The sequence below is a fragment of the Sebastes umbrosus genome, chromosome 11, assembly GCF_015220745.1.
Source record: "Sebastes umbrosus isolate fSebUmb1 chromosome 11, fSebUmb1.pri, whole genome shotgun sequence".
NCBI lineage: Eukaryota > Metazoa > Chordata > Actinopteri > Perciformes > Sebastidae > Sebastes > Sebastes umbrosus.
Window position 1 is genome coordinate 13674697 of NC_051279.1, and position 23175 is coordinate 13697871.

Sequence of the window (23175 nt, forward strand, 5' to 3'; positions counted from 1 at the left end):
TTACTCATTCTGTTTAGATGTCCATATTTATAGCCTATTGGATATGGAATATGCGTGAAATATGGCATCATTACTGTTGATTGTAATTTTTAAGATGTCAATGTTTACAACTCAAATTTATTTATATAATTTAAATTTTACATTTTAATAATTTTATTTAAAAAAAAAAAAAAAAATCTTCACAACTTTCAATCCATGAAGGAATTTTCATGTCTTTTTAATGGATCAACTCAAAATGTAATGGTTCATTTAACGGCTCCCTCTAGTGTTTATTACTGATGCTTCATTACAAACTGTTGGCATAAACAATAGTCAAGGAGTTGTGATTCAAATGGGGAATATTTTATTTAACAAAATGAACGAATATTTAGTGTTAATCTTTTATTCTGTTTGAGCAGAAATAACGACTAGAAATGTTACAATTTGGGTGTTGGAGAAAATTAAGTTTATAAAAAAAAGGTATCTCAAAACACAAGACAAACAATAGATACATTTGTTTACAAACAACACAAAAGATTTAAAGCTTCAGTATGAATGCAAATAATTTTATTTATATTTACAAAAAGATTAAAAAAGGATAGAAAACTGCTGTAATAAAAGCCATATACACAGGGAAAAAGAAAAATCAGTTTAAGAAAGCTGTACACATAAAAGCTTGTTTTAAGAGATATAAAAGTGGCCGGATTCTGTACACGCTGCTGCAGTGACTCATCGGTTCTCCTTATCCAGAGACACTGCCAGCACTCTGCGGTCCATCTGTACCTGCCTCTGCTTATCTGGGGTGGACACCTTCAGCTTCATCTGGAAAGTGGGGAGGTCACGTCACCTCAGCAATTGATTTACTTTCTGTGTTGGAATTCACTTTACGACAACTAAATTACTCAACATCACCTTAAAAAGTCACTGTAGGTTCAAATTAAGTTTCAGTATATAAGGAGAGTAGGAATCACTAGCAGTGGCTTGTATACAATACCTGAGTACGTTGTTCCCGGGGAGAGTTGGTCGCCCTAAGGATCTGCAGCGGGGAGCGGCCTTCAGTACCTTGAATAGAAAAGGTAACGTCAAGCAACAATATCATTTGGTCATGGATAACGAGAAGCCACAAACTTTCTACGCACCTTTCTGCTTCAGTTTTCCAGACCGTCGCTTGTTCTCATCGGCTACTTTCTTCACGGCCACGCGGACAGCGAGAGGAGAGGCGCCTCCTTTTCCACCCTGAACTCCTCTAGCTCTCGGCTTAGTGGTGCCAAAACCTTTTCCCAACCACTGCGGCTTGAACACCACCTGACTTGGGCTCTTGGAGTCGAAGGTGGGGCAGCGAATGCCGGTGCTGAGCTTTGGCTGCTCTGGGCTGGGGACAGTCGGTGGCTCTGGTGCAGGAGGCAGAGAAGGATCTTCAACGAGCTCTTTGGTTTCCTCAGAAGATGGTTCTGCTTCCTCTGACTGTGCAGGGGACACCTGAGCTGGGGAATCAGTGGGGAGGGAAGGCTCAACGGGGGTCGCTGGTTCAACAGTGATAAAGGGAAGGGCATAAGCATGATCCACACCAGCCCCGAGTGGCTCCACTTCCGCACTAGACGCTGGGGATGACGTACTGTCACACTGCACCTCATCAAAGACCTGGGATGAGGTCGCTCCCTCGTGGCAAGTTATCAGGCTCATGCTCAGTCTCTTGTGAAGAGGAGACTCTCTTGCTTCTTCAGCCTCCTCCAGGCTAATGTCTGCCTGAGTTTCTAACTCCACCTCCACTTGGGGCTTCTCAAGAAGCACAAAGGGGCTTGAGTCACCCTCACTTTGGAGAGGGGGCTGCACAGGGGTGGCCAGGAGGTTAGCATGCTCAGCCAGGGAGGCGTAGGTGTGGGAGGGCTGAGGAGACAGGAGAGGCTCGGTGGAAGCCAGCTCTTCACCCTTAAAGACCTCATCTTCCTCTTCCTCCACGGCATCACTGAAGCATTTCTGAGGGGCTTCAGGGACTTTGGCTTCGGCCTCACTGTGTAGAAGGATGCCCAGGCGGCGGGCAAAGGACCCAACTTTCGCTGTAGGGGCAAATACAGGAACATCATGTTACAGGACATTTTGCAGGTAAGAAAAGCCAAACTGGAAGTTATGCTTTACCAAATAGTTACCTCTCATGACGTCTCTGACAGGGGTTCGGCTAATGCCAATAGTAGGCGAGCGGGGATCAGTGAATGCCAGGGGACACTCAGTTTTGGACGCAAGCGCACCAACCTAGGAAAAAACATTCGGTATGCTTAACCTGTTTTTAATAACTTACAGTATGTCTGGTAGCAAGTCAGCCAGGTCACCTACCTGAATGGGTGTACGGTCAAGTCCTGTTGAAGGAGAGCGTGGATCCATCAGATCACCGACTCTACTATTTTTGATCGCTGGTTCTGGTTTTATTGGTACAGAAACAACCATCTTGCTCTCACTGGATCCCATGATGTTTATTTAAGGTTACCTGGATCAAAGGTAGATAGAACAGAATACAGTTTTATTGTCTACCAGAGCAAAAAAAAAAAAAAAAAAGCAACAGAAATACACACAACATATTAGAACAAGTAACAAAACAACATCCAATGTATACAATTTTTATAAGGATAATTATATCAGTAATGAATTTATATTTCTGTATGACACAGATTAAAGGTCATAATTATAGTTAGAATAATTATAAATAATAATAATTATAGTTAGAATAATTTAATTAGAGTGTATGTATGGCTCAATAAGGAAGCTGGTTAATAATTAATAATTGATTTATGGAGAAGGGGTGGGATTAAATCAGTTTATACTTTTTCTCACTCCTTTTTGAATATGTAAAACAAGGCATCAAGTGTTGACAATTTATTTTTCTTATGCTTTTCATTGTATGTAAATATTACTTGTTTCTGACTGTCCAATTGTTGGTATGATCATTCTTTTTATTTGTATTCTACATGTTCAAAATACATTTTGAAATGAATGAAAACACAGTACACTAGTATAAAATACAGATATGATATGTAAGGATTCAAAGAATATATATTGTCATTTGGAAATAAAATGTCTGCAGCACATTTCCATCCCATGAAAAACTCTCTAAATGAGTAACATTACCAGTGTATTATGATACAGAACTAGCCAAACATTAACCTTGATTTAACCTTGTGTTGTTTATCTTATTTATATACTTGTGTCTAATTATGTAAGGATGAAAAACAAATGTCCCATTAGCAGTTAAAGAAAGAACTAAACGTTAACTAGCAGGTTAACAACAAGCTAACGTTAGCTAAGGTCCGTTAACATGAGGTTTCCTCATTTCATTCATATAATCACATGAAACTGTCACGTTTTCATAGTAACCTTTGACCATTATGAGTTTAAGAGAGTGCAGACTGTGTAGTTTCAAATATATTCTTTGCCTTACCTTAACACGAGACGAAGACAGTGGATGCGACTTGTGGCTAGACTTGTATTCACTTATTCTCCTCACTTGAGCTCAACAGTCTGTTTAAAGCAGAAGTAACAACACGACTTTTAAAACATTTAAATGGCGGGTTACGTTGCCTGTTATTTTCAAACGAACCAATCAGCGGGCGCCGCCTCTCCGCCTCCTCGACGCTGATTGGCTTATAGAGCACGGCGTTCTAGAACTGAGGCGTGGTGTGTTGCAGATAACACATTCGAAAATTTGAAATGAATGCATGCTTTGTTTTTGTCACATGTTGGGAGGAAAAATGTAATGTTACCGTTGGAGCAATACAACTCCTGAAAACCTGCCTCCACATAAAATCAAACAACCCAAAGGAAATATCAGATTTCTAAAAAGTGACACTTTTCAGGGAAATCATGTGCAGCAAAGCACAATAATATATACATTTCTACATTATCTGCAGAAATGCATCTTGAAAAAGATGCACTTTTACTTTTTTTTTTCCAAACGGAAATTCACTTAAATTATGGGGGCTGGAGTGTGCCACCAGAATAATCATAGACTTTTACTGCACATTTTTTATAATCATGGTAAGTTTTCAAAAGCAAATATAGATAGATAGATAGATAGATAGATAGATAGATAGATAGATAGATAGTAACTTTATTGATCCCAAGGGATATTCAAGTTTCCAGCATCACAGTTCCATAGTGCAAAACATGTTAGTAAAAAGGCAGTAAAAAAGTTAGTAATGCAAATTACAAAGTACAGAAAAAATATACCAGATATAAAAAATATAAGGAGATGAAGAAAACGATTAAAATTGAAAATTCAAGATTCCAGCATCACAGTTCCATAGTACAAAAACATGTTAGTAAAAAAGTTAGTAGTACAAAGTACAAAAAATAAAGCAGATATAAAAATACAAGGAGATGAAGAAAACTGTTAAAACTGAACATAGTGCAGGGTAACAACTGTGATACAGAACTATTAAAAAAAATAATATAGTGCAGTAGAGACTGTTAAAAATGAATATAGTGCAGGGTAACAACTGAGATACAGGACTATTAAAAATATGAATATAATGCAAAAAATAATACAGTGCTGAATAATAAAATATAGGAGATATACAGTAAAGACCAGGGGATTAAGAAATGTCAAATATGGAATATAATGTGGCATGAGAACTGAGGTAGTTTTTTAAAATATATATATATAATATATGCATTGGTAAAGTAAATATAATAGCCTATAATATAAAATAAATAAAAATAATCAAAAGCTGAATAAAATGCCTATATCCAAGATTCAAGATTCCATTATTTGTCATTTTTATGCTCCACATAAAAACGAAATTGTGTTTCACACATCCACCACTCAGTAATTCAGTTCAAAACAATTGGTAAAAACTATAGAGTAATTAGCTAATAAATAAGAGCACTAATAAATAAGCTAAAAGCCATATTTATTCTCCACGGTTCTGTATTTAAATGCTAAACTAAAAACTGAATTTCAAAATTGAAAATTTTACTTTTGTTATTCTATTTACTTATCTATCATATTTCATCTCACAATTAATTTGTTTGCAGTTTTCTAGATTTACAGTTTATATTATGATGAAAGATGTCTCTCTCCAACCCGCAGAGCAGCAACAGGGCTAGAGTCATTTTTAAAATGTATTTATTCTAATCAAATCCCAGGCTCCATACTGTATTTCTTATCAGTCATTATTCATAACATAAAATCATTTAGATTTACATTAGATTTGTTTTCATTTGTTTCTTGTCAGCTCACAATACTTTTTTATATCAGCCATTTTGTTCATCGATTCAGAAAAAAACAACTACAAATGTTTGGAATCAAAGCTTTATTGCTGAGTATTATATTAAACATTGCAGTCAGGATACAACTAGCCTGAACACAATTATAGTGCAACAATTATGTTACAATACACAATATGGCATTTAGCATTATTTTACAACGAAGCAAATTGTTTTACAAGAGCGATATGAAAAAGAGCAAGAGAAGGGAGGAGCCCAGAGAAATCATTCTCAATGATATTACAATTACATGATCTTATCATCAGATGCACGATTAATAACCCCTCACCCGACCTAAAACACACACACACATACATACATACTGTACACACACACACACCTCTTCATAACAGTAACAGTCCCGCTGGTTGTCAGTTCATTATCCTGGCTGATAACTGATTACTAAAAAATTAAATAAAGTATAAAAAAGAAAGAAAAACAAGCTGCTGTAGCACTTCTGATTTGTTCTCTGGACCGGCCTACTCCTTCTCTTTAGAGCACTTTTGATAAAAAGCAGTCCTCTTTTCAATGTCACAGCAACATTGTACCTTTAATCTACATAACCGTAGTGAGTATACAGTTCAGCCTACAACCTGCTGTTAAGAAAGACTGAGAGAGCATTGAGTGTCACTATAAACAAAACCGTCCACATTGCATTCATCATCTTTTACTTTCTTCATTGAGAACAAATTTCAAAAAATCAACAACAAAAGTGACATTTTATTAAACCCAGTTGTTCTCCTGATCAACAGAGTAAGAGGAAATGTGAGGACCGTCAAACATGTAAAATACAGTGACTTGTCCGTACTGCTGCTGGCTGCATCTTCCATGTCGACACTAATACTGCAATATTTGATGGAAGTCATTCAAGCGCACATGACCACAACATGATGTCTCTAGGATGGTGGATAATTCACAGTGTCTTCCTCGTCCATTTCTCTGTAAACGTTACCGCTCTGATTCTTCTCCGCGTCATTCAGTCACCCAAACATTTACCTCCCAGCGAAACACACTCACACTCAATAAGCCCTCCCCTGGCTAGTCCTCATTCGGGCCCCCCGCCCCCCTCTCTCTGACAGAAGTGAGCCAGCAACGTGTCCAAGTCCCGACGGTCTGCTGCGGCGTACAGAGGGCTCTCTCCCATCATGCTCAGAGCCATGCGCAGGGTGGACCAGATGTTGTCGGACATCATGGTGGCTGCGACGCCTCCGGGCCCCCTCGCTGCTCTCGCTCCGTCCCCGGCAGCCTGGCGCTGTAGAGACAGGGCTTCGAGGAAGTGCTCCACTGCCTCTCTGATGAGAAAGGAGAAAGAAAGCAGATTTTAGCTAACCGTAACTACGTACGTACTACGAGTTTCTGATATTAATCAATTAATACAGCTTTTCCTTATTAGTTTGACCCCAATAAGATAATAGTAGGAGTAATATAATGTGTAATAATTAATTTTGATATTTTTTAATCTACCCTATGGTATATAAATGGGTATAATCAGTATAATGGAATACAGTTAAGCAGCACCACAAAGTGAAGCCTCCAAAATGACCATAAAGTCAAATCATCACCTCTCTGAGACAGTTTCAACAAAACTGAAGATTATTAACCTTTATAAAAAGTGTTTCAGAGCCGTTGAATTAAACAGCGCTGTTTGTTTTTAGCTAAGTGTATCTAATAAACTGGCAACTGAGTGTGTTTTACAAAACCGCTGTTGCCATCTAGTGGAAGTGAAAGGATTAGATTGCAACAGGGTTTGTTGGGTTTTAATATTGCACCAGATATAACAAGAAAATAGGGCTGGGCGATATGGCCAAAATGTTCTCACGTTATAGGTAATTTCACATCTCAATAACGTTATATATCACGATATAGCATGTTTTGTGGTAATTCAATAAATACAGTCTATCGTAAAGCCTATTTTTGTATACTTCTGTGTGAATTAAATACTTGACAAATGAAAAGTACTGAGTATTTTCTAATTTTAATTTGATGATATTGAATGTGAAACTAACAATAAGACAATCCTTAAATGGATATTTTAATGGCTTCTTATATTGTGTTATCATATTTTATTGTATTATATTTGAGGTATTTTTATTTATTTTCTTTCTTTTATGGAGCCTCCCAGTAAAAGCATTTCACACAATTGTACTTGTTTAATCGGAGTGATGATAAACATATAGAATCTTGAAAGTGATTTTGTTAAACCTTTTTTTCTTTAACACAGCAAGTACAAAGAAATGCTTGATCAAAACAACTACATCTTTTATCAAATAATATAACCCACTTCAAAACCTTTTGTCTGAAAACTTGCATTGGGCACACTCAATGTTCCTTTCACCCATTTTTCACAAAGACCTGTATTTGCTAATGTTTGGAACAACCTTTCACTTTTTATATTTTTTTCTATAATCATTGCAGAAAAGCATTCCCACACTTTCATACCAAAGCAGAGTAGCGTTATACATTTACCCGATGTTTTATGTTTGTCTGAAAAGTGTGTAAATCATTCATGGTATCAGTCCATTGTAACAGTAATCAGTAAACATGGTAACTGCAACCAGAAAATATCCCCTTCAAAGCTAAAAACGACACACATTTTTGGTTAAATTTACCATTTTAATATGGAGGACGGAACCTGCCAAATTAAAAAAAGAAATATCAATTTATGTCACATTTTATCAATTAATTAATAGCTACATTTATTTCAAATAGTATTTTTGCTACATTTAATGACATATTTATTTATCTATTTATCTATCCAGTAATTTATTGATTTATGCTTATTTGATTTTGGCAGTTTCCCTCCTCCATATTTGAAACAAAATACAAATCTGCAAACCAAAGGATTCCTCCCTCACCTGTGTGCTCCTAAATTGACGCAGCTGATTCCCAAGTTGTAGCGACTACGGACAAAACCGGGCTGCAGCTCCAGAGCTCTCCTGTAGGCGGCCACAGCCTCCTCTGAGCGGCTTCCATTGGCGAGTGTGGCCCCCAACTTATTCCACAGCAAGTAGTCCTGATGGAGATGGAAGAAGAAAAACAAAGGGAGAGCTCAGAAACAGACAGAGCATGCAGTGTGAGGACAGACGTTAGGATCTCAGCACTAACCTGTGGTGTGACGGACAGAGCAGCGCTGAAACAGTCTACCGCCTTGTCATACTCCCCGCTGAGGTTGAAGAGAACCCCCAGACCGCATTGCAGCTGGGGGTCCACCTGAGCGGGGTCAGAGTTGGCTGCATTCAGGAACAGGGACTGGACATCAGTAAACAAAGATCTGTGCAGGAAAAAAGAGAGGGGAAATGAGTTAGAAGACAAAGTTAATACAATATATGACAAACATTTTAGAATTACTGGATCTGCATGTCTGAATCCCACATGTGTCATACTCACTCTGGCAGCAGTGACCCGAACCTCTCTCTCTCCTTCTCCCTTTCTCTGGCCCCATCCTGTTGGCTTTCACCCTCGTTCTGCTCCCACACAGAACGGTATTTTGGATTGTGCTTTAGCCAATCCCGAAGAGTCTCACAGGCCTGCCTGTGCAGCGATTCGTTAGTGAAGCTGACAGCCAACGCCATCAGAGAAATTAGGTTGTCGGGCTTCAGCTCTATACATCTAATGAAAGAAGAGAGGAAAAAAAGTCAGAGGGAATAACAATGACGGGCTTTAGTTGAGAAAGCAAATGTTAGAAATGGTCAAATACTTATATTAATGGGGTCTGATTTTAATATTACATTTATGGAAAGAGGGGAAACTGGAGAAACCTAAGCTGGAAGATCGCTATACACTCATATTAATAAGGTAAAAGGATAGAATCTATTTCATTCTGTAGTTGTATTTAGATTTTTATGCGACTATTTGAATTTTGTCGTGGACATTTACTCAAAAGAGGCAGTAGAAAAGCAGCCAGAGCCTACATTCATTGAGCTCATTATTAAGCTACAAAAGAGTCAATTATGGTATTTAAGGTTTGCATGCATATAATCGGGCATGTAGTTTTGCAATCTTTAAGAAACAGATGATGGAAGCATTCATAACACTGCAGAGCATGGGAAAGGAGTCAGTGTTATCAGTTCACCTATGTGTTTAGTTTCCCTTTTGTTTAGATCGCCTGAGGTGGGGAAGCTGACACCTTACACGGAGAGGTGTTTGATGATTGTCTGTACTTCTTTATAAGGCTTTATGTAAATCATTGCAGGGCGCTCATTCATTAAGATCTTTAGAATTGACAGACAATTATTGTGTTTTGTGCATTATGTTGCCTCTCTCTGCAGCAACTAATTTTAAGTTGCCACAATATTAATTAATGCAATTTTGCATCTGAAGTGAGGGTAGCATTAAACATAAACTAACATTTTGCAATTCTGATTTCTAACCTGCGGAGGGCGCTGATGGCGGAAAATTCTTGCTCGTTCTCTGCCTGACAGGTTCCCAGATATTGCCAAGCCTGCAATTTAATGAAAAGAAATGTACGCACACCACAGCATCATTACAACTGCCTTCTGTGAGGAGACAAACATGAGTAAAATTACAAGAACATTTACATTTACTAATAAGAGGGTGATCAAAGAATTGGACACGGGCTGTAAGAGTCTCACCAGCTGGTTGTCTGGTTCTTTCTGTGCAGCACTTTCAAAGAACCGTACGGCACCAGGGATGTCCCCGGCCTCCATCCTCTTCACTCCCTCTGATAAAGGGTCTGGGTTGGATAAGTAGGGGTTGTCCTCTTCAAACTGATACCCCTGGGACAAAACACAAGGAAAACGTGGAGAGAGTATTTCTATGTGTAGTGTTCTAACAGAGGATCATGCTTGAGAAGCAGTAACAGACGGTACGTCTTGTACTTTTAGACATCAAGTGGAGCTGTATGTGCAAAAATGCTGAAATCGTCAAACATGTAAGTAGATAGTATTTCTCAGCCTGTTCTGAGCAGGTTGACAGCAGCTACCTTGTCATAAGAAGTGCTGAGTAGCTGATCGAAGTCAGACAGCCAGGGGTGGCTCTCTGCGTCCCTCTTAGCCATCTCCTCCCACTCCTGCTGCAGCTTCTCCCAGAAATCCACATCACTCTGACAAAATGACAGATACACATCATTACTTCACGGTCTCCCCGCAACGTACATCATCCTGTATTATAGACGGATTTGACCTTTACTTTTCCAAGGGACAGACAAGAGTGTATTTATGGTGTTTTGTAGCATAACTAAGTCAAAAGAGAAAGATAGTAGTTTGTTCTTTGAACACAGTGTGCTTTAACCTCTACGTTACCACTGCTCCCAGTTAATAACCAGAGGCCGTATTACAGAAACAGCAGATCCAATCTTAACTGTTTGGTAACCATGGTAATTAGGGTTAGGACCTAATCTCGGAAAAACGCCATAACAGATGAACAGTTCCTAAGTCAATGTTCTTATCCTAACTTAAAATAGGAAAAGTGTATTACACAAGCATTTTAACTTCCCAAAATCTTAAATTAACTGTCCTAACTTTAGGATAACCATTAAGCTGTCCTGACTTTCACTTTTCCACCACTTTCCTTCTGCTCTTTGGACATAAGAGCTGCCTTCCTTTTTGTATCACTTCACTTGTCAGTGTACTTATTTTCTTTTTGATAGCATCAACGCTCTGTTGGATGGCGGAGAGACAGTGTCTGCTATCTTAGCCCTCTCTCTTTCATTTATCTCCAGAGTTAGTATTGTTGTAAATATCCCAAATAGAACATCTTTGGATTTCTCTACAGATGTTACCAACACCTCTAACTCATCTGTCTTGAAGTTAAGTTGTTTTTGCTCCATTTTTTTTGTACGTTTCAATGTATGTTTCAATGAGAACAACAACGGTTACAAAGTTGTTGTTGTTGTTGTTGTTGTACAAAGCTCAGCAAGATGAGAAAGGTAGCATTGGCAGCTACGACACAGACATAACAGTTATAAAAGTATTTAGGATTTCCTAACCTGAGATAAGATAGGATGAATAAGATAGGATAGGATTCTTAAAGTTACTTAGGATTTGCTTCTGTGAAACCAAATTGGGAAATATCCTATCTTGGACTCTTCCTATCTTAACTTAAGACTTCAGGTAGGATGTTTCTGTAATACAGCCCCAGAACTTTAGCTTTGTTTTTAGAGTTTAAGTTGTCATTGATTCTTGTCTCACCTCCACTGCAGCTTTAGCTTGTTGGAAATCGGGTCCTGATGTGGCGAACTCATCAACCCAGGCTTCAGCCGAGTCTACCGACACCTGAAGAGCAATGACAGTGGTTGGCCTGTGTCAGCACGTGCTGGCTATGAAAATTATTATTAGAGCTGAGGATGGAGCATTAGACAGGAAAAATATAGAGGGAAGTGAGTGTGGAAGGAGATGAAAGAAGAAACAACACAGAAACTCCTACTCCTTTCTTACAGTTCTTCCTAATGAACTCTTGTTTTTAAAAAAATCAAATCACTCAACAGCAACAAAACAATTAAATGCTGAGTGTAGAGGGATAGATAAGATATCTAACTGTGTATCTATCTAGGAGAGAAACTCTAAGTACAACACTAGTAGCAAAACTTAAATATAGAAAAACCTATCGCTGCCACGACCACCGAGGTCCTACCTGCCTGACGACCTTGGCCCACTGCTGTGCTTGTTTAGCTTTAACTTTCTCAATCTTCTTATCCTTCGCTTTGGGTTCCAAGGGAAGACTCCCTCCCCCCGTTGCCGTCAGGAACTATGGCGGGAGGCGAGGAGGGGTGGCGGTGGGGAATGGGGCAATGTTTTGAGGAGGAGGGAGCGGTTGGTGAGGAGGTTTTTTTTGGAGGGATGGGCGGAGTAGGAGTAATTTTAAGTAGTAGGAGGAATAGATGAATGGCGGTTGTTAATTGAGGAAATGGCAAGCCGAGAGTTCGAAGGCAGGTCAAAAAATGGGAAAAGTACATGTCAGAGTTAGAGGGCGATTAGGTACAATGGAGCCATGGTGAACACATATTCATCAAAAAACAAGACTGAGAGCTACACATGCACAATATAATATGAATGCCCATTTCTGCCAGGATAAGAAAAAAGAAATAGACGAAAAGTTAGGCACAATAAAAATAAAATATTGGTAGGTCAAAATGATGTAATAGTACGTCAAAATCTTAGACATACGATCTCAAAATGTTGACTATTTCATAGAAAATAAGTACAATTCTTGTAGAGCTGCAACAATTCATTCATTAAATTGCTTAGTTGCCAACTATTAAATTAATATCCAACTATTTTGATAATCAATTAATCAATTTGGGTATTTTTTTAAAGAAAAAAAGTCAAAATTCTCTGATTCCAGCGTCTTCGATGTGAATATTTTCTGGTTTCTTTACTCCTCTATAACAGTAAACTGAATATCTTTGAGTTGTGGACAAAACAAGACATTTGAGGACGTCATCTTGGGCTTTGGGAAACACTGATCGTCATTTTTCACCATTTTCTGACATTTTATAGACCAAACAACTAATCGATTAATCAAGAAAATAATTGATAGATTAATTGAAAATGAAAATAATCGTTATTTGCAGCCCTAAACTCTTGATTTAAAAAGTCAAAATGATGAGATTATTAGTCAAACTTTTGATTTATCAAGTCAAAATTATAAAATAAATTATGAAATAGTAAGGCAAAATGTTGACTTTTGACATATCTCATGATTTTGACTTTTGTCATAAATTTGTTTTACTGTGAGTATTTTTTTTTTTATTCATATCTAACTTTTGATAACTTTTTTTCTTTTCTTGGCAGAAATGGACTTCTATAGATTTGTGATTTCAGGGGTAAATCTAGTTAAAATCCAAAATCTGGCATCAGCCTTTTTCTTCCTGGACTGGATGAAGTCAAAGTAATTAACGCCAGTAAAATCAAGAACTGAAGTAAAACTCTGTCAAGGTGGGAATAACCAGAGCTTGAATGCATAAGAAGAGAAGCAGATAGTCATAAGAGTCCTCTCATTGCTGAACAAATTCCATCTGCAATGCTGCGCAGCCTCGAGCTTCATATTACAGCGAGTGTAGCGGCTGCTTTTGGTTACATTAGTGGAAAATGTTACTCTGCATCAGATACTGAGGTGATGAGTCACAGGGCATAGTCTATACTGTGCAAAAGTGAACCAATGTGCCTCCCCAGTGTGTTCCCAGTTGCAACCATCCCCTCCTCAGTGGGCAGAGACTCATACCTGGTTGAGGTTGGAGGCCCAGTTCTGAGCCTCCTCAGCCTGAGCTTTATCTTTGAGCTGTTTGTCTGTTCTGCTCTCCACTGTGACACTGCCCTCGCCAATCTGCCTAATGAATTGCAGGAACTACACAACAACGGAAAAAAAGCAAATGACAACAAAAAAAGCATTTTACGATTGCCATCACTAATCGGTCAGATTTATACTAATATACTGCTAGTTTCTTTCCAAACCAACAACTATCTGTCGACACTAAGGCAGTAACCTTGAAAAACCACAATAAAACTTAAAGGGATAGTTCGGGTGTTTTGAAGTGGAGTCGTATGAGGTACTTATCCATAGTCGGTGTATTACCTACAGTAGATGACGGTCGGCACACCCCCAGTTTGGAGAAACAGACAGGATTTACCGCACATTTAAAAAAAAGCAATCTTAGTTTAAGTGAATGCTATATTTAGAACATTTTAACCACTTTACCGTCAGACAGCCCTTTCCGACGGGGAACTGAAGCCGTTGTATCCATCTATGGTCTCGCCAAAGCCACCAGACTCCATTGAAAAAAACAGTAATTTGACCTCACAAAACACAGGAGTTGTTGGTCTGCCGCTGCCTTGATCGGTTAGTTTGTTTGTGCTGTTTATGACTTGAGTATGTTCGGATTCACCAAAGTCACATTATAGCACAAACAAACTAACCGATCAAGGCAGCGGCAGACCAGCAACGAAGTCTGGTTGCTTTGGCAAGAGCATAGATACGGCTTCATTTCCCTGTCGGAAACACAGACTGTATAGCTGCCTGACGTCCAAAATATTCTAAATATAGCGTACACTTAAACTGATGTTGATTTTTTTAGGTGGGTCTTTCTTTTAGGCGGCTAAAATACGTTTTACACTGACTGACTACGGATAAGTACCTCATTCAAACCCACTTCAAAACACCCAAACTATCCCTTTAATGTCATCAAAATTACCAATGCACTATGCTCCCAAGGAACTACTCTACAAAAATGTTAAAGAAAAGGAGAAAGGATATGGTGGTGATAGAGGATAAAGGATCCAATGAATGACTGACATGGTCATGAACACACTGCTCACCTCAGTGTTTTGTAACTTGGGGTCATCGACCTTTGCGACAAGCTCATTGGCTGTCTGCTTCAGCTCCTCCCCTGGTTCATACTCCTTTGTCCTGTCACATTAACAACAAGAAAATGTCAAAATCAGGAGTTATAAGATTTAAAGAAACTGTTCTATTTCATTCTGCATACCGTATGTAGGCTGGGACAAATCAATTCAGGCTGAAGGCCTTTGCATTGTTGTACAAGTGAGTCCTTTTGAGGCCAGTGCACTATGAAAATGATTAGACATCTTACAAGGACAGACGAGGCTAGATAAAGTCTAACAAATTAAAAATCAACAGACACATCCACTTGATAAGTAGACAAGAACATTTTCAAGGTTCAGACATCCTGTGCTCATATTGTCTTTTATATTGTCTGTTAATTGTGCCTTTGCGCCACATTTATTGCAGTGTGCTTGAAGTTGCCATTTATATAAACCATTTTTTATCTGCAAATTTTCAATGCTCTCTATTCATGCCTGTTCTAACCATTCGTTCTCCTTGTCTCCCAGGTCTCCCAGCCACAACTTCTCCTCCGACTGCTCCAGATACTCCTCAGCCCAGCGTCCAGGATCTGGAGCAAATAGAAAACAAAAGGAAACGGCGTATAGGCACAATTGTAAAAAGTACACACAATGCAAAAATAAAAAGAATTATCCAGGCCAAGTTTGCTCTGATGTCAGTTAAAATTGCTGACACATGACAGACTGATGATGACTCCAGAAAGATGGAGCGCTCATTAAGTAATGTGTGTTTCCAGAGTGAAACACAGGAGAGCAAAAACAAACTCAAGCTACCTGCAGCCTCAGCGATAAATTCTTTCGTCCAATCGGCATCTGCTGCATCCCCAAGAGCGATGAGCCCCGGTGCGGCAGCAGAGTCGGGACCTGAGAGGAACTCGGCCGTCCAGTCACCGGAGAGGGCTAACGCTGCCACATCTGGAGCTATGGACATGGAAATATGTGGTGCTTAAAATGCTGAAAACAGTTTGTGCGCATACTATTGCTGCATTCACGTGGAGTCAGGCAGATGTGACGGCAGACAGACAACATCTTCTGGATGGCACAGGAAAAACAAACAAACAGTTCGACGGAATGGCAGGACAGCAAAACGAATATGTTACTATGGTGATGGAATAAAATGCATTAAATGTGTTATATGTAATTATTCTAGTAATGCATGTAGCTATACAATGCAGCTTTCTCTTAATATTCTATTGCAAACTTAAACAACTTTCTCCAGTGTGAGGGAGCCACATAACATCTAGTTGTAAATTCCGTCACGGAGGACGGCAAAAAGTTCAATATTTTAACTTTGGACGGGAATGTCGCCTACCGTTACCGGTACTTTCTGACAGCCTCACCTAATTTTACTATCCTGCTCTCATCCACTTGCATGACATCTGGTTTGCCATCTACCATCTGCCTGATTCCATATGAATGCAACATTAAGTCTAAGCCATATAAACATTAAAGAAAAAACCTATAACTGGTAAGCAACATACATGAGAAAAAAATTGTAATAAAAAAAAAACGTAATAGTTAATCACGTGTACCTCTCTGTGGAGCTTGTCTGTAGCTCTGCTGATCAATCTGCTGCATTTCCTCCAACAGCTGACCCATGTCAAATGTGTGTGGGGGTCGAGGGGGCGCCTGAAGGAACTCATTCACCAGCTGCAGCAAAAAGAAAAAACATTATTCTACTTTTTAGAGACTATATGAGGAAATTGCTTCCAGTATACAAAGAGCTGCACAGCTGAAATTACTTCAGAGTGGGGAACTTTTATTAAACATTATACAGTATTATAGTCAACACAATATGCTGAATATGTGAAGGAACATAAGCGCTGACCTCTTCTTCAGTTGCAATTTCAATGGGGGACGGGGGAATCTGAGAAAACAAGAAGGAAAAAACAAGGTATCAGTGACATGTCTTTTGTCAAGCAGCAATTTCACGAGGACACTGAAACATGTGCACTTTGTGGGACATTATTTGGCTGATAAATTCAGCTATTTGAACTACTAATGGTTATGTACTAATTACTCACTGTAGGTGTTGAGCGGTGCCGCCATGCCCCCCCTTCCTTGGTCATGTGACTGGTCAACTTCATGAGGGGATTGGATCCCCCACATTCTGCCTCCACCAACTCCCGCATCGCCATGGCAACACAAGGACGAGGCAAAACCCAATCAGACCACCTGAGAGCTGAGGAGAGAATGAATAGATGAATTACTCAATTTGTGTTTCTGGCAATTTGCACAAAATTCTGTCGGTGTTCAAGAAAGTTAATGGGATCACATTTTCACAGACTATTCAGTCAAAGTGAATCACAGTACTCAATAGTAGTGTGATAAATTCAAGAAAATTCAAAAGGAAAAATGCAAAGTATTAGGTAAGCAGTTCAGGCCCCCCACTACAGATTATACAAAAACAAAATTAAGCACTCTGCACAGATGGACTTCTGTAAAATTGCCCTGTCAACATGAAACGTTTTGTTTTTTATCTTAGGAAAAATTGAAAGTCCAAATCAAAAATGCACGATACCAGACATGCAGTGATTTTCACTCACTTTAAATATTCAAAATGTCCAACGTGTCCACAGCACTGTCACATAACCAAACTCAAGCTCCATCTGCTGTTTTCCATGTCATTTCCTGGCTTAGGGTGAACCATTAATAATGTGGATATGATGGCCCGGCAGGCATTCACAGCATATTTCACTCAGCTTGTCGGGTAAATTCAGAGGATTTTAGCTTTTAACTGCATTTAAGCCTTTACAAAGAGACAACGTTTAAAGCTATAATCACCTATTGTTAAAACCAAAATCACAGACTATAATTATTATCACACAGGGCTGGATATGAGTACATACTGTATGTCTATAGCACAAAATATCAAAAACAAGTCATGTACTGAAAGCTGCTATCAAATTCTGGTCATCTGGTTATCTTTCTCTCTTTTTTTAATCGATATTTACAAATTTAAATTAAAAAAAATGTGCCAATTTCAGACATTTAATTTGGCAAAGATTTTCTACAATTTTGTTGAGATGACACTTAATCTAGAAATGTCACTTTACTTGACATTTTTGTATCTGTGTTTAAATGATACCCAGACCTGGAATCATGTCATCAATAGAAGTGTAAGAAAATATCAAAAATATCACGTATCGTGATTATGTTTGATGATGCTTTATTAATTCTCAAAAACACTGTATCGGTTATCAATTAATAGTTTACATACAAAGATTAACTCGTCAGTACTTTATTTAATTTGCAAAGAGATGCGCCCTCTCAGCGTATGTGTCCTCTCAAAGTAATGCTGTGATGTTGGATGTTACGGGGACTGTGATAAATGCAGATCTCATTGTTCTGATTGCATAAAAAAGTAAACTTTTTTACTAAGATTTTATGCATATGGTGGTGTGTTCTTTATACCATGACATTTTTCTTAAATATTGGATTTTAAAAATTGCAATATATTGCAATTAGTGCTGTGTATTGGCAAGAATCTGGAGATACGATACGTATCATGATACATTGGTAACGATTCATTATATTGTGATATATTAAGATACTTTATGCAAGGTGATATATTGAGGTTTTCTAAAATTAATTTTAGGAAAACTGTCACAGTGTAAAGAACACACCAGAAATGTTAGAATAGGCAAAAACAATAAATGTATACTGCATGCATAAAACTACACTTTTTGCATGTGATTATCATAAAGTGGGCATGTCTGTAAAGGGGAGACTCGTGGGTACCCATAGAACCATTTTCATTCACATATCTTGAGGTCAGAGGTCAAGGGACCCCTTTGAAAATGACTATGCCAGTTTTTCCTCACCAAAATTTTGCGTAAATTTGGGGAATCATTTAGCTAGTTTGACATGATACAGATGGATTCCTTAGGTTTTCTAGTTTCAATGATACCAGTAACTTTACTTTAGCTTTAAAACTGAGCCCTCTACAACCTCCGAAAGAGCGATGGCAGGCCGTCAGATTTCTAAGAGGTTTAATTAAAAATTAATTAAAAATCGATAGTGTTTTGGAGAATCTATACAATATCTCTCAACATAATATTGTGATACTCATGCGTACCGTCATTTTCCTACACCCCTAATTGCAATATATTGAAATTTATATTAGGTTCTATTTGGTCCTCATTTATCTGATGATCACTTACCTGATCCTCCAAAAGCAAAACAACAATACAATTTAAAAAATACAAAACTCCTTATGACGACGATTCAGTCCCTCTATGCAAACCCTGACAATAAAATGTGCTCCAGAGGAGACAATGCTGCTCAGTTCACTGACCTATATCCAGGATGAACAGCTGACAAACTGTTGGACATGCTGGCCTACTCATCTTCTCAACCCCCTCTGAAGGGATACGTAATGGTCACAATTTCCATAATGAACTGTCAGGAATAGAAATTTAATTCCCTGTCTACTCCACTCTACTCTACTTTACTGTAGCAGTGTTCACCTAAAATCATTACAGAAAATATTACACTCTACAGGTGGACTGCCCATCACTCTTATTATAGTCTAGGCCAGGGGTCAGCAACCTTTACTATCAAAAGAGCCATTTTAGGCAAAAAAAAAAAAAAGAATCTGTCTGGAGCCGCAAAACATTTGAGCATTGTGATGAAGGTAACACAGTTTATAGTCTAAGTATATAGTATATAAGTCTAATGCAGTGAGGGCCAAAGAGCTAATGTACTACAGACTATTAGGGCCACATTGAGGGAAAAAAATCTGAGATTACAAGAATAGAGTCATAATATTACAAGAAAAAAGTCGTAATATTATGAGAATAGTCATAACTTAACGAGAAAAAAAGTCGTAACATTATGAAAATAAAGTCATAACTTAACAAGAAAAAAAAGCAGTAATATTACGAGAATAAAGTCATAACTTTACGAGAAAAACAGTCGTAATATTACGAGCATAAAGTCATAACTTAACAAGAAAAAGTCGTAACATTACGAGAATAAAGTCATAACTTTACGAGAAAAAAAGAAAATAACATAAAATGATTATTTTATAATATAAGTTGCTGACCCCTGGTCTAGGCTGTAGATTTATGACCAGTTTATTCCCACTGATTCAAAGAGCTGTTGTACTGTATGATGATTAATTAGGGTTAAGAGGATTAGAAAGATATTAATACACACACTATTACAGATAGGACACGGTGACACCTCACTTCACCGTCACACACCTGCAAGGGTGCATTACCTGTGGAAGACAACTGCACATTCACACAGTTTTTATTGTGACAATAATTTAAGTTAAAGGAACACCAACCTGTCCACATTCAAATCACAAATCAAAACTCACCTTTTTAGAACTGCTTTTAATGTATAATTAATATTGTGTGTTTTATTATCTTTTTATGATGTCCTTGTTTTATGATCTTTTTATCTACGTTAAGTGTCTTTGAGTTTTTAGGAAAGCACAATATAAATAAAATGTATTATTATTATTATTATATGAAACACCTGAAAGCAACCCTGCTGCCAGGTGTTTTTTTTACCTGTCATACTGCTGCCATGTGTGTTTTTACCTGTCACACTGCTGCCAGGTGTATTTTCACCTGTCACAATGCTGCCAGGTGTTTTTTTTACCTGTCACACTGCTGCCAGGTGTGTTTTTATCTGTCACACTGCTGCCAGGTGTTTTTTCACCTGTCACAATGCTGCCAGGTGTTTTTTTTACCTGTCACACTGCTGTCATGTGTCACACTGCCTGGGAGCTGCAGTGTGTAAAAAACCTGCACAGTTTTATTGTGAAATTAATTTTAGTTATAGGAAAATATGAAACACCTGAAAGCAACCCTGCTGCCAGGTGTGTTTTTACCTGTCACACTGCTGCCAGGTGTCACACCTGCCTGGCAGCAGCAGCAGCAGTGTGTACTCTGATAGCATTGTTTTGATGCTAACTGTGGCTGCTTCAGTCACAAACAGCAACATTAGCTTGGTAAACGTGTCTCAGTGTGTCTCCTCTAATATAACCAACATTCATTTGAACACATAGTCAAACAGAGAGAACATTTAACCACTAAATGACCCCTTAATGGCTTCAAACAATAGAGAGTGTAGCTATCAGTTGATGCTAACAGTACTAGCTACCATAGGGCCAGCGGTACAGAGCTCTGTTGTAGCCGCCTGAGAGGCTCAATAGACGGGTAACATGATGTTCATCTCACCGCCGACAGCTGCTGCTGCTGTAGCCGAACCGTCACCGTCACCGTCACCGTCCCTCCTCTCCGGTCTGTCCTCTCCGTTAACCGTTAACAGTGTCAAACCTCCCCGGTAACCGTGTGAAAGCCAGCCGCTGTGTGTTATTATCTCTTCTCTTGTTATTTACCTTGCTGCTCCTCCATGACCCACAAAACCCTTCACCAGAGCGCACTGGAGCGTCCGACGTTGCGTTTACGACGTATTCTCCAACGGTCTTACGTAAGAAAACGTCACGGCGCATGGTTGAGGAAAAAAATAGCGAACGTAAGGTTTTTACGTAAATTACGTACGCACTATGGAGGAGCTCAAAGTCCAGTAAATCAGGAGTGTGTGGTTGCCAGGTGCAAAAACACTGTTATAGAGGAATAAAATGTGTTTAGTAGCAATTCAATGATGTAAAAATACTCAATTACAAGTAGAGGGGAGGGGGAGGTTGTTTGGTTGTGATTACCCAGAAGTCTTTATAGATACATTCATACTTCCTGATATATATGTGTTCTTAATATGCCCTTGTACAAACTATTTCCTTTTATAAATGTAATGTAACTTATTATTTTAAATGGAGCTTCCCAGCAAAAAGTATTTCACATGATTGTACCTGTATAACCGGTGTGACAATAAACATCTTGAATCTTGAATCTTGAATAATTAAATCTTAAAGATTTAAATCAATATCCCCCTCACAAACATTAACCATACACTTCCACGCAACACACACACACACACACACACACACACACTTGTCTTTTTTGATATATTTACTGTTTTGTTATTGTTGTTATTATATATATATTGTGTTAATTGTTTGTTATCACTATTATGTAGTCATATTATTTATTTATATTAATCTTGTCTCTAGGTGGAGGCCAATCACAGCTGTGGAGGCACTGGTATAGTTCTTTATATGTAAGGCATTGATGTATGTATATATATATTTATATTAATATTAATATTTTGAATATCTTTTAATCATGACTTTTTATAGTGCTTCCTGTATTGTAATGTATTATATGTAATGTATTGTTGTTGTTGTTTTTTCTCTTTTCTTATCTGGAACTTGAGTCTGCAATAAAGTTTGAATTGAATTGAATTGAATTGTGGTTGCCAGGTGCAAAAAACACTACTATCGAGGAATAAAATGTGTGTAGTAGCAATTCAATAATGTAAAAATACTCAATTACAAGTAAAAGTCTTGCATGCAACATTTTACCTGAATAAAATTGCGGAAGTGACACCAAAATGTACTTATCAAATGTAAGAAGTATTCGTGCAAAATTGCATTTTTAAGAGTGTTATATTTATTATATACAGCGGTGGAAAACAACTACAACAAAACAACTTTCTATTTTATTAAAATGTCATTATTTTTAATACAATCTGTTTATTTTGTGTAGTTTCATCATTTTTATTTATCTATTTTTATTGTTATTTTTATTTTCTTGTTTTTTATTTATCTTTGATTATCTGAAATACCCATCTTTTATTGCTTTCTTATTCAATGAACTTTTATATTGGTTGTTTTGGTGTGCATCAGTCTCTAAATCCATTTTTAACATGCTACATTTTTGTCAATCGTCTGTACAGCACTTTGAATTGCATTTAACTTGTTTGAAAAGTGCTATATAAATAAAGCTGGATTGATTGATTGATTGATTGAATTAAGGGCATTTGCCCAAGTAACGTTAATGTTCTTAAGCAGAATTTTGATATATTTGTACATTGAGTATTTTTTTATTTTAATTTTTTTGTATTTTATTTAATTTAATAATTATTATTTTTCATAATTCTCATAATTCTACCTCACTACATTTATTTGAGATATACAACAAGTTGCTTCGCAGATTAGAAATACTCCCTAAAAAATATCATCATCTTATAAAATATGATGCAACGTTATGAATAAAGATGTCAAACAGTACACAAAGTTGTTAAAATTAGCTTCACCTCGACCAGCTGCAACATTATAATGCTACTTACAAGTAAATACATCAATAATCAAATATAGTAATAAACCTCCTATTGACCATTCTGCATGAGAGCTTTTACTTTTGATACTTTAAGTAGCTATATACTACTGCTAATACTTTTGTGCTTTAATTTATTGAAGTGCATTTTGTGAACGCAGTTGTTTTACTTGTAAAGGAGTATTTTTTATAGCATCTGAATACTACTTCCTCTACTGATTATATGTTGTAATATAGGGTTATTATTAAGATGGTGGGAAATATTTATATATATTTTAACTTCTATTTCAACTACTTGCAAATTTCCTCATTGTTGGACTAATAAAGGATTATCTTATTTTATCTTATATTATCTTATCTTATCTTATCACATCTTATATACCGTTGGATAGTTTAATCTAAAACAGTGCTTTATATTTTTCTGCTGTTGC

At 37.6% G+C, this 23175-nt stretch overlaps 2 protein-coding genes across 5 annotated transcripts; both read right to left on the bottom strand.

Annotated features, from left to right (window-relative positions):
• Window positions 1–524: 524 nt before the first annotated feature.
• On the bottom strand, window positions 525–3563 carry cdca3 (cell division cycle associated 3). Its single transcript, XM_037784758.1, has 6 exons — window positions 3410–3563; window positions 2311–2461; window positions 2127–2229; window positions 1119–2036; window positions 974–1041; window positions 525–801 (listed from the first exon to the last, which is right to left on the bottom strand). The coding sequence occupies exons 2-6, from the start codon at window positions 2440–2442 to the stop codon at window positions 709–711; spliced, it is 1314 nt and encodes a 437-aa protein (XP_037640686.1). The 5' UTR covers window positions 2443–2461; window positions 3410–3563; the 3' UTR covers window positions 525–708.
• Window positions 3564–5263: 1700 nt separating this feature from the next.
• On the bottom strand, window positions 5264–20977 carry pex5 (peroxisomal biogenesis factor 5). Of its 4 annotated transcripts, none has more exons than XM_037784754.1 (17): window positions 20747–20977; window positions 16577–16734; window positions 16381–16419; window positions 16085–16202; window positions 15327–15473; window positions 15019–15103; window positions 14508–14598; window positions 13417–13539; window positions 11827–11940; window positions 11385–11468; window positions 10178–10297; window positions 9828–9971; window positions 9606–9676; window positions 8623–8844; window positions 8341–8506; window positions 8091–8248; window positions 5264–6527 (listed from the first exon to the last, which is right to left on the bottom strand). In XM_037784754.1, the coding sequence occupies exons 2-17, from the start codon at window positions 16688–16690 to the stop codon at window positions 6281–6283; spliced, it is 2043 nt and encodes a 680-aa protein (XP_037640682.1). In that variant the 5' UTR covers window positions 16691–16734; window positions 20747–20977; the 3' UTR covers window positions 5264–6280. The 4 variants fall into 4 exon arrangements, with proteins under 4 accessions (XP_037640682.1, XP_037640683.1, XP_037640684.1 ...); XM_037784755.1 differs by lacking the exon at window positions 20747–20977 and adding an exon at window positions 18716–18852; XM_037784756.1 differs by lacking the exon at window positions 11827–11940 and having other exon boundaries at window positions 20747–20976.
• Between the last annotated feature and the right edge of the window lie 2198 nt (window positions 20978–23175).